The 11,669-nt window shown below is 32.7% G+C and overlaps 3 protein-coding genes across 3 annotated transcripts in view; 1 reads left to right on the top strand and 2 right to left on the bottom strand.

Annotated features, from left to right (window-relative positions):
- Window positions 1–4,368, top strand: part of LOC128874956 (uncharacterized) — a 15,301-nt gene extending 10,933 nt beyond the window's left edge. The window contains exons 5-8 of the mRNA XM_054120167.1: window positions 2,670–2,858; window positions 2,995–3,165; window positions 3,404–3,631; window positions 3,787–4,368. Coding sequence (XP_053976142.1) covers window positions 2,670–2,858; window positions 2,995–3,165; window positions 3,404–3,631; window positions 3,787–3,972 — 774 coding nt within the window. The 3' untranslated portion in view covers window positions 3,973–4,368. The remainder of the gene's footprint in view (window positions 1–2,669; window positions 2,859–2,994; window positions 3,166–3,403; window positions 3,632–3,786) is intronic.
- On the bottom strand, window positions 4,345–6,590 carry LOC128874955 (alpha-ketoglutarate-dependent dioxygenase alkB homolog 4). The gene is made up of 5 exons (XM_054120166.1): window positions 6,284–6,590; window positions 6,015–6,140; window positions 5,271–5,363; window positions 4,691–5,121; window positions 4,345–4,562 (listed from the first exon to the last, which is right to left on the bottom strand). Exons 1-5 carry the CDS (start codon window positions 6,383–6,385, stop codon window positions 4,412–4,414), a joined length of 903 nt encoding a protein of 300 aa, XP_053976141.1. The 5' UTR covers window positions 6,386–6,590; the 3' UTR covers window positions 4,345–4,411.
- A 1,189-nt stretch (window positions 6,591–7,779) lies between these two features.
- On the bottom strand, window positions 7,780–10,824 carry LOC128874704 (targeting protein for Xklp2-like). The gene is made up of 7 exons (XM_054119679.1): window positions 10,354–10,824; window positions 9,655–9,739; window positions 9,466–9,562; window positions 9,282–9,404; window positions 9,022–9,210; window positions 8,748–8,876; window positions 7,780–8,595 (listed from the first exon to the last, which is right to left on the bottom strand). The coding sequence occupies exons 1-7, from the start codon at window positions 10,589–10,591 to the stop codon at window positions 8,407–8,409; spliced, it is 1,050 nt and encodes a 349-aa protein (XP_053975654.1). The 5' UTR covers window positions 10,592–10,824; the 3' UTR covers window positions 7,780–8,406.
- Between the last annotated feature and the right edge of the window lie 845 nt (window positions 10,825–11,669).

Genomic DNA, 11,669 nt, shown 5'->3' on the forward strand with positions numbered 1-11,669 from the left:
GCTCCTCCCCGAGTTTTGGGACACCCTGTATATTCACAGTAACATAGTTCTAACAAACCATTGTTAATATTTCCAAACCGGAAGTGAAGGAGGGGATTCTCGAAAAGGAATTACTCGAAGCCAAAACCATTCGAATGAAACCCAACCTGTCTACTTTCTATCATGTAAATTCTGGTTGAAGATCAGAATTTATCCTTTAATAAATACAACTCCTGGTTTAAATTAAAAACAACAAAGTCACGGTGGTGTCAAAAGAGTTACACAATTGACAGAATGACTTAGATGGATTTATTATACATGGTGACATTGTTATTAGGAGCAGAACAAGAATAACAAATATAACCAAGGCCTGGCTAAATCACAAACAAAAAATTTGTTGTGACCAGTTGAAAAGTGTTAAATAATTGGTAGAATTCGTGGTAGATAAATGGTATATACATGATAAATCGTTGTGAGGAGCAAAACGAGAACAACAAATAGAGCCGAGGCCATCATAAACTAAATCATAAACGAAAAAATTGTCATGACCAGTTGAAAAGTATTATATAATTGATATAAAATGACTCATATATCCTTGTTGAAGTGGGCAAAACGAGGACAATAAATAGGGCCATGGTCGACAATAACGGTAACCGCAGCAGCGTCGATTTCTTACCCTGTCCGAAGGAACAGAGTTACAAGAATAGGTGTAACCGTACTCGTCGTTGAGATTCAACAAGTTAGGTCAACTCTCGGTATGGACGTGGATCATAGCTCTACGGTATCGTTCGGACAGGTGGCAGGATCGATAACAGTTGGGCGAGGTCAGACCTTGATGAATTATTACCGTGCAGAAGTCTTTGCAACGCCGCAGCCCGTCGATGCCGTGACAATTTTTCACTTTTCCATCATCGGTTTCGTCACTTTCTTCGAGAAAGTTTCTTATCTGGAAAAGTTTGCGATGAAGTAACCAAATAGTTCGAAAGAAGTAACTTTCGACTGGAGAACTATAAAACACAAAACACCCTAGGAAATTCGTGTATTCCTATTTTAGTTCATCGCGAAACGTCTCTTTATATGAACAGTTATTTATTCTTTACCAAACAGACCCATAGTTATCCCCACTACTCCTCGAAATTGTTTCACGAGATAACTCTAATCAAAAAGTCGAAACGTTAACTGGTTTATCGTTTGTGTTCAAGTCAGCAAGTTTAGGGTTTTATTTTCGCGCGTGATAAGCCTTTCTGTCGATAATGAAATTACAATGGTAAACTCGATGATTAAGTGGATTATTCTTTTAGATAAAGCTTTGGAAGCGCGAACAAAGAACTTTGAACCAAAGGTGAATTTCCTCGATACGGTGCATTTTATCGCTTAACAATTAGATATATTTAAAAGAAAAAATCATGGATTACTCTTTTGGACATTGTTGCGAGACATTAATGAATAAAAATGTTTATATTAAAAAGAACAAAAGTTTGAGAAGAATGCTCGATAAATTCAAGTAGAGTAACTTCACATCTGTAGGTAAAATTATTGTTGTTTGACTTCTGATGAATTTCCGTGTAAATAAAAATTGTCAGGAAAATCGAATATAAACGAGTCATAGTAGTAAGACAGAACAATGGTTGGTGCTGATATATTGTAGGTAGCGATACTGACTCAGTCCGCTTGAGATAAGTTCATGAATGATAACAGACATTAAAAAGAAGAATAAAAGTATCGTAGCCGCGGCTACGACTATACGCGTATTGCTCTGAGCGTGTGCCCTAAAATACATGGATAAGTTCATTCGAGTGGATTTTGTTTGAGATTATGGCTTTTTTAAGTTCCAGACACTCCCCCTTCATTGGCGAACTATGTACCAAAAACTAAACAATATATAATAATTTGTATCACCAATAAAACATTTGTACATTAAATATCGCTTCAAATCTGTCCATAGATAATTTCTACGCCTTTTCTTCTCATATATAATTCTCATTTTCTTGCGATTAGTATCGAAGTAGAAAACTGTTGTCTCGCAGACGTAAATTGTTCGTCTTATCAGGTTAGATAAATTTGCTGATCTCTTTGATAATGATAACAGAATTCTACTATCTTTTACATGGAATAAAAAAAAAAAGGGACATTATTAAATGACGTCGGTTCAATAACTCCTGCTTAATGGAATTGTAAAATTACTCATTGTATTCAACGAAATTAAGGAAAGAACTAAACTATGACAACCTGTCGAATGTCCTCGCGGATAAATTAAAAAAAAAGAAAAAAGAATATCTAAATCTGTAAGAGTATTTGTATTAAATGCTGTTGCACATACTTCAAAAATCTATTACTTCTTTCATTTTTCCTACATTATTCGCATTTTAAATATCTCTAAACACAACAAATGTAAATAATTGGTTTATCTACTTTTCACTAACAATCATAAAAAATGTTACGATGCAATTTCGTGGAACACATCGGAAATTTTATCCATTATTCGTACGAAGTTTAAATTTCACAATTTCGTTAATATTAATTTCTAATTCAGTTGACCATATAGTATAAAATATTTCATATAAAATTATACAAAATGTCAACTTTTCCCCTTTGTTATATTATCTGTTGTTTTTTTTTTGCTCATTATTTGAATGTCTAATTAACTTTCAAGTTGATCCGAAAGCATCATAAATATATTAATATTACAGTTAACAGGGATAATGATAATATCGGTTGGAACAACAATTTATGCAGTTTATGAAGACTTCTCTCATTTCCTTGATCCAAGCTACTTCTCTCCAGCAACTCTCTTAATCGTAGTTGGGATTCTTGTGTTTCTGATAGCTTTCCTAGGATGTTTAGGAGCTATTAAGGAAAGCACTTGCATGGTTCTTGTAGTAAGCATCCTCCAAAAATCGATGTAAAATTATTTCAAACTATTTTTATGTCTTTTATATTGTTACAAAGTATTGAAGTATAAATAATGTATTAATTTAGTTCATAGAACATAAATAAAAAAAATTATTTTTACAGTTTGCAGTATCACTAGTGCTGATTCTTATATTAGAGTTAGCTGCTGCAATTGCAGCTTATGCCCTTCAGGATAATATAAAGGCTCTTCTAAACGACAAGATTAATACTACGATGCATCAATATGGAAAAAATGCTGAAGCAACAGCTGCTATCGATTTCCTACAATCAAGGGTAACATTTTAATTCTTGGGATAAAATTACATGCTTTATCTTTTAATAAAAACTGAGACAAATGTTTTATTAAATATTCAACATGACCACTAAAAGATTTTTAATATATACATATGTTAATAAGAAGAAACGAATGATACCCTTCAGGCATTTACATTAACTTCGAGTTCTTTAATTATCAATAATTCATTAATCACACAATATATTTTATAAAATAAAATACTTTATGTAATTACAGCTTTATTGTTGTGGGTATAACGGTTACGAAGATTGGCAAGCGATTACGGCAGAACTACCAAAATCATGCCGACATTGGGCAGATATTGATGCAAATACTTCATGCACTTTTGATGATAGTATTGGATGTCTTCCATATCCAACTGGATGTAGTAAGCACTTGTCAGTAGTTGTTCACAGAAGTGTACTCTACATTGGCACTGGAGCTGTAGCCATTGCTCTTATTCAGGTTTATATTTATTACATTTACTTTGATTTAACTACCCCAATTCAAACAACTTAATTTCACCTATATTTGTAAATGCAATGGAAATTTAAAGAACACTTATTAATTAAAGATCTTGAACTTGAGAAATTAATTATAATTTCTTTTTTTATTTTCAGTTAACTGGAATAATGTTTGCCTGTATGTTAGGCCGAGCAATTCGAAGACAAAAAATAGAAAGGGAGCGACGTAGATGGGAATTAAGAGAAAGTTTGGTCAATGGATATCAACCATTAGGAAAATCTGATCCTCTTACTACGTTCCCTGTTGTTTACATGTCCTCTGAACCTTTAAAGAACACTTAGAATATATCTGTTTGTACATTCTTAACAAATTATCTTCTTGTTTAATAATTTGCCATAAATCTATTTCAGTGTTTTTAAACGTTTTGTCTGTCTCAATGTCACTCTGCCTTTTAAAATTTTAAATGATACTATAAGAAATTCATGGAAAAATATTTTTATTTTGTATCCTGAACTCTTGTGCTTGTTTCACATGAAATTCACTTCTTCTTGTAAATTGTACATTTAAGATTCTACTTTTTCGTTGCCCGAAGCTACCAAATAATTTGCAAGCAACATTCAAATGTGTAATCTTTGTACAAAATTACAATTGTAGATATATATACAAATATTGAATATATTTCTGTAATATACAATGAAATGAATAATTAAATTGTATTTGAATATTTTATTATTATACACTGTCTTACAAATAATTATTTCCAAATTATAATTTGCAATTTCATCGAAATATTGAAGCTCTCTGTAGAAGCTCTTTAACTTCTTCATCTTGTGATGAATTATTTAGATAAGGAGGCGTTAATTCGCGATATGCCAAACAAATTCGCCGCGATTTTACATCTTCCCTTAAAACGCAGTGTTCCCATTTATATCTAAAAAAAAAAATAGATATGCGCAGATAACAATATAAACAATTGGTTTCCTATTTTCCTTTAATTATATTGTATTTTTCATATTTTGTATTGTTTACAATGAAAAATTATTTATTTTAGTCTTTTACCTTGCAGCACCATAAAGAACCATAAGAGATCCCTGTGGCATTGGTAATCTTACAATTATATCTTGAACATCTCCATTTTCGTCCTTTACATCAGATTTCATGTTTTCACATGTTGTGGAATATTCAGTAACATCTTTCAAATTATACTTTGTATTCGGACCATGATAGGGAGTCATTGTTAACACTGAATCACCCATAACATTGACGGTAACAATTCGTTCACCCCAAACCCAACAGTCATCGATATGTGGATCTATCGAAGCTCCGCGTAGCGGGTCATATTCTAATGTACATTGTTCCACTGTCTGGAAATCTTTAAGTATAGGCACTTCTAAAAATTTCTGTTGCACAAAGTGGGTAGATTTTGGAAAGCCATCGAAAGAACCCAAACGAAGTTTTTTCTTCTTGAAATTACATTTTGGACCAAAGTTCTAGATTTATAAAATGATTTTCTCAATTATCCAATTATGGATTACTTCTCCACAAAGAAATTTAGACAATTATAAAATGCTTTTCTCTATTTTAAGATCCTATTAATTGTTCTAAGAGCAGAGAATATGAATTATTTTGTTAAAAATACCTGTTTTCTTCTGCCACTTTGAGAAACTTCCCAAGGTATATCATCCAATGCATTTGACAATAATGCATTGTCATTAGAATTCAAAAAATCTAGCTATTCGTATACAAAATATATAATGGTTAAGCATACGTATATTAGATATACTCTATAATTTAATCACAATGATTATTCCTATATTTGTCAACCATTTAAAATTTGTTTTTGTCTTAAATACAGCAACATCCTGTTAGTTATTGTAATCTTTTGAAAAATCACACATAAAATGATAATAATCCATTATAGAATTATGTGTGAACATATATAAGAAGCATAAAGTTATTGAAATATGAACCTTTTAATTCTGATATCGTATGGTCCTGAATGAAAAGTCTAACTCTATCCTTGTGTAAAAAGATGTCAGATTATTAATTGTGGTCAGCTTAAGTTGTAAAAATCTATTTCCAACCAATTTTACGACCTCACAAGATCCCTACCAGTGACTATACTATGAATTTGTAGGCCCTTAAAAAATGATTCAAACCAAAAAGACTAAGAACGTATCCCAAACAATGGAAATAATAATAGTGATCAAATTATGGGATCTACCTTGCATTTTAAAAGATGTGTACAATCAATTTTAAATATAACAAATAAGCAATTCATAGAGATAATGATCATAATCCAACATGTGAAATTATTTTAATATAATTATTAAAAAAAAGTAACAAACTCTGAAAATAGCGTAAATAAATATCAAATAAATACCTTTATATATACCCCAGGAAACTCTATAGCCTTTCCTTCATGGTCTGGATGGTTTGTGTAAAGATCACTATCCCAGCCAGGCCAAGAGAGGTTACAATACGGGCAGTAAACATAACTAGAATATTTCTGGAATATCATATAATAATATTTGAGAAAGTTAAAAATATAACGCAAAGGTTTTGTGGTACATACAATACACTTAGACCAATTATTTTTAAAATTTATTTAATAAAAGAATTGTAGCTTTCAAACTTTTAATGACGTCTAACCTCAAATTCAGTCTTGAGATCAGGTTTCGTTATTTTATATTCTGTCTCGCAAAGGAGACACGTTCTTATCCCTTTGCAACCGCAAGGTCGAACTGTTTGCATTTTTTTAAAGAAATTAAAAATTTTAGTGGATCACTATAACCCACTATACCACAGACATCTACATATATACAAGTATAAGACAACTATACAAGGTGTCCCAAAAATGTTGTAACACCTTGAAATGGGTGGTTCGGGAGGTGATTTGAAACAACTTTTTCCTTAGCGAAAATTTTGTCCGAGGCTTCGTTGAGGAGATATTAACGGGAAACACTGACCAATCAGAGCGCGCGTATACCGTTGGAGCGGCCACGGTAGCGAAGGTTACGAGCTAAGCGGCCGCGTCAATGGCCTTCGATGCACGTTGAGTCACTTGTTCGCGTACAAGCTCGGCCGCTTAGCTCGTAGCCTTCGCTACCGTGGCCGCTCCACCGGTATACGCGCGCTCTGATTGGTCAGTGTTTTCCGTTAATATCTCCTCAACGAAGCCTCGGACAACATTTTCGCTAAGGAAAAAGTTGTTTCAAATCACCTCCCCAATCACTCCTTTCAAGATGTTATAACATTTTTGCGACATCCTGTATATACAGGGTAGAGGTGATTTGAAACAACTTTTTCCTGAGCGAAAATGTTATCCGAGGCTTCGTTGAGGAGATATTAACGGAAAACCCTGACCAATCAGAGCGCGAGGATGCCGATGGAGCGCTCGCGGTAGCGTATGAGCGCGGCCGCTTAGCGCGTAGCTTCGCTACCACGGCCGCTCCAACGGTATACGCGCGCTCTGATTGGTCGACGTTTTCCGTTGATATCTCCTCAACGAAGCCCCGGACAACATTTTCGCTAAGGAAAAAGTTGTTTCAAATCACCTCCTGAACCACCTCTTTCAAGGTGTTACAACATTTTTGGGAAACCCTGTATAGACAATACTGGTTGCTTTCCCTGGACGTACATACACGAAACAGTCGAGAACGAAAAGGAGTATTATTAAATAAATCACAAAAAAATAAAAGATTCCCATAAAAATCTACAAGTAAACAAAAATGTGAAATCGAAATGAGCTGCAAATACATAAAGGTACTTTCCAGTGTTACGCTATCACGTGAACTTAGCTTTATTAGATGTAGCGCCACAACGCGGAATTAGGTTTCCGCTTTCGAATAGTTTATTTATCCCTTTCAACCCGACGCTTTTCCGTTTGTATTCTATTCGTTTCTATTTTAGAAATTAATTGTATTAATCTAAGATTGGTTATAGATCAACGGCTGTTGTTGAATAAGAAGGGACAATTTGTCCCAGCATGAATGATTTTCATTTTGTTCGTATATGTTTCTGTAAGTTTCACGTGCAACTTGGCCAAAGGTAGTCAGAAACATTCACTGGGACATATATGCCCCATTAGGATCGAAAGGTTTATATGAAACAAAAAAATGAGTAATTTTGAAATGAATTAACCGCACCAGTTGGAAACTCACTATATTATTATCTATATATCTTTAACATATATACTGTATTATTTAATTTAATTCATAGATGGTTACTTATACTATAATATAAACTGACATGCCTGCAACACAGTTTTAAGATATAAAATAATACTATTAAACAGATCAAACATGAGTTAAAATATTAAGGTACACTTTTTTTTCGATGAAAGCTATCTATAACACCAAGATATTGTCTTGCATTTAACCTATTAATACATAGTGTCCTTAAGAAAAGTTTCAAATTATGTAATAATGAGTTCTAAAGTAAATAAGGCAATAATATAACATATGACAATAAAAGTCGAAATTAGGTTTTGCAAATAGTGTATAATAATATAAGTATTCGTTGACTAAATAAAGTTTCAAAAGTTACGCAAACAATGTAAGAGTAACCAATGGAAAAAGTCTATATGTATAATAAATAAAACCTTTTTTTATTATACATTGCTTGCAAACTCTAATTACAGTGTTTATTAAAAATATAATGACTAACATCACAATAATTTTGTCCAAAATAAAATTTAAGCTTAATGCATTAATAGGTTTTAATGAAATCTGCAAATATGTACACTTGAACTGTAATGTATTTACATGATATTATCAAATTGTACTCTTAGCAGTTGTACGCCGCCGTTTTAACAGTCTTGGGCTTATAGGATCGGTCAATGGCCTTTTTTGAATTTGTGGCAAGCTCGATTTATACTTACGTATCGGTTGAGCTTTGTGGACGATTTGCCTTCTCAACTGTGCTAGCTCTACCTCTTCTTGCTTTTTCTTAGCAGCCATTTCCTGTTTTATTATTTAATTTCATTTTCATATAATATACATTCTTTTTGTATGGTATAAGTAAAACACTATCATTATTACTGATATTATGATAAGAATTCTATTAAAATTTAATGGAATCGAGATATTAATAAATTGCAAGACATGTAAGTTACCATTCTTCTCTGTTCCTCTTTTTGTCGTTCTTTTTCTCTCATAGCGTCATCAAAATGCTTTCTTTCTACGGCTCGAACGCTTGTTAGAAGAGGTGGTGTTTTGGGCCTAATTAAGCGTCTTCTGAAAACCTAAATTGTTTCACAAACAGAGTAATATAGTCATCATCATAACTTATTATGGTGTGAATTAATTAGCCCCTGATTCACATAAAAATTTGTTAAGACTATTTACATATTCTACCTATCAAGATTTAAAACAAATTAATTTAATTACCCCAACATTCTCCTTAAGTTGTTTCTTAGGAGTGTTTTGCTTCTCAGTGTTTTTATTGGCGTTGCTCCCCACGTTCTCGACGTTATTATTAATTTTATTATCATTATCTGAAAGTGCCGGTCGAGGTTTTAAAAATCGTGGGAGTGGATTCGCTCTGAACACTCTATTTTTTCTTTCCTCTTCTAAGAGCTGTGGACAATTAACAAGTTAAAAAATTATTAATTATTCCAAAGAAAGATATCAATGTTATTCTTATATACCTTGCTAATTCGCTCTTGCTTTTGCTTTTGCTTGTCCTGCTCACGCAAATGAAACGCAAATGGTTTAACGGTGGTATGTTGCAGTTTTTTTGCTACATTGCACTTTTCTTCATTTCTTCTCTCCTAAAAGGTTGATTACAGATTAATAAATAAATCATCGATTAAGTAAATTACAATTTCATACCTTATTGACATTAGTATGGTGGACTGTATATTCTTTGTTTATTTTTTCATTTTCATCGATGTTGTCTATGCCAGACAAATGGATCTTAGTAAAAGACCTAACGTGAAAAAAAACAGAAACTTTAGACAGGATATCTCTCGTGATGAAAATAATTGCTATTCAAATCAAATTCACGATCACAACTCTTACTCGATCAATGCGTTTTCATCAGACGAGCAGGGAGGTTTATTTTGTAAAGTTGGGAGCGGCGTGCTCGCAAAAAAAAGTCTTTTATCTGGAAAAGTACAATATTAGTTTAAACATTTTCGAATTCTGCATATACCATTCGGATATATTCAACATATATTAGACAAATTATAAGTTAACCTTTAATAGAAAAACCAATTTCTTCCTGCTCTGTTGAGAATCACTAATAAAATTGTAGAAGACAAGTATATTAAGTTGGACTCCGCAGAGCTACTAATACATATTTATTACATTTTATTAAATACATTTGCTAAGCGTAAGATTGGTGACATTCTGATTTAACAAGCATATTATTAGGTTGTCCCGAAAGTTTCTTTCGCGAGTTGCACTCAATTATTTTATGTGGTCGTGTTTATATAAATAGACAATCTAATTTCATAGATATTCATGTTGTAACAGTAATGGAGGAAAATGAATCGTGCACAATTCAGTAATGTAACATAAAACATAAAATATTGTTCATGTATTACTTATTAATAAAGCGAAAGAAACTTTTGGGACAACCTAATATTTAACATTGAACTTTAGGAATTTTACAATTAGATAAATATATTCTAAATAATATATTATTCCTATAAATATATATTGTCGTACAAAATTTTAATATAATTTTGTTTAAACTACAATCGCTTGTTCGCTTACCAAAGAAAGAGTCCCCATTGGTTGGCAAATGTAAAAAGTCGATAAATTGCGGTGATTCGATATTTTCCCATATGTTATTGTTTGAATTTTTATGATTTTTCTTCTTGTCATCTTCGCGATGCGGCTTGACATTTTTCATTAACAATTTCCGCGATGGAGGTTTCAAATAATTTGCGGACGCCAATGGAGTATTCAATTGCTCGAAGTGAGTTTTCTTCATCGGGTAATTGGATGCCATTATCAATCACGCTAAACGATACGATAGAATCAAATTCTAAAATGATGATTCGTTGAATGATCGATGAAAGTCGAACAATTTGTTTAAATGTGCTTGTGGTAGACAAAGGTAGTAGTTTACTTTATAATAATTATACAGTTTTCTTAATTTAAGAATCTACTAGTTCGCGATATTTCGCGTACAATCAACTGTTCGGTTGTTGTCTTCACCTTGAACTGTCTCGAATGTTTGGAAACGGTAATTTATGTGTTTATAGGCATCAGGTCAAACCCCGCTTGCTACCCCAGGTAAACAAAACCCGTGACGACAATAATTCGAATAACTGTACGAGGATTTGTTTGATGGACGATAGAAACAACTCGAGTAAATATTGCATTGTTCTCGGAAGAAGCAAAGTAATATTAAAATCAAATAAATTTTTTATCAAGTAATTTCTAGTAAAGGCTTTGGAATGTGGATCAAAAAATGTAATTTTATATTCGAACACTTTATTTTTTACTCTGTCGGTGTACAACTGTGTCTATGATAAAGGATTATAGTAATTATTGAAATATATCAAAATTAAGATATCGTTTCATACTTGGTATTGTATATTTCAGTTTGTTTATTAATAACGTTGTTATTTTGTTTTTCTTATGTGATCGATTTGTTGCTCTTTGTCTGACATGTTTTAATATAATAAAGAAAAGTCATTTCGAATAAATAATATTTCTCAGTTTAATTAGTAACGTAATCTAATAGTAATCGAGATATACAGGGTGTCTCAAAACTCGCATAGGAGCCGGAAATGGAGGGTAGCTGAGACGATTCTGAACAATAATTTCCTTTGCAAAAATGTCAGCGGAGGCTTCATTTTTGAATTATTAACGAAAAACACCGACCAATCACAGCGCCGGATTAGCGCGCGATCAGTTCGCTACGCAGCGACCTGGCGCAACCAGCCAATCCTGACTCGAGTTTAATCCGGCGCTGTGATTGGTCGATGTTTTTCGTTAATAATTCAAAAATGAAGCCCCCACCGACATTTTTGCAAAGGATATTGTTGTTCAGAATCGTCTCGACTACCCCCCCCCCCTTT

The sequence above is a fragment of the Hylaeus volcanicus genome, chromosome 4, assembly GCF_026283585.1.
Source record: "Hylaeus volcanicus isolate JK05 chromosome 4, UHH_iyHylVolc1.0_haploid, whole genome shotgun sequence".
NCBI lineage: Eukaryota > Metazoa > Arthropoda > Insecta > Hymenoptera > Colletidae > Hylaeus > Hylaeus volcanicus.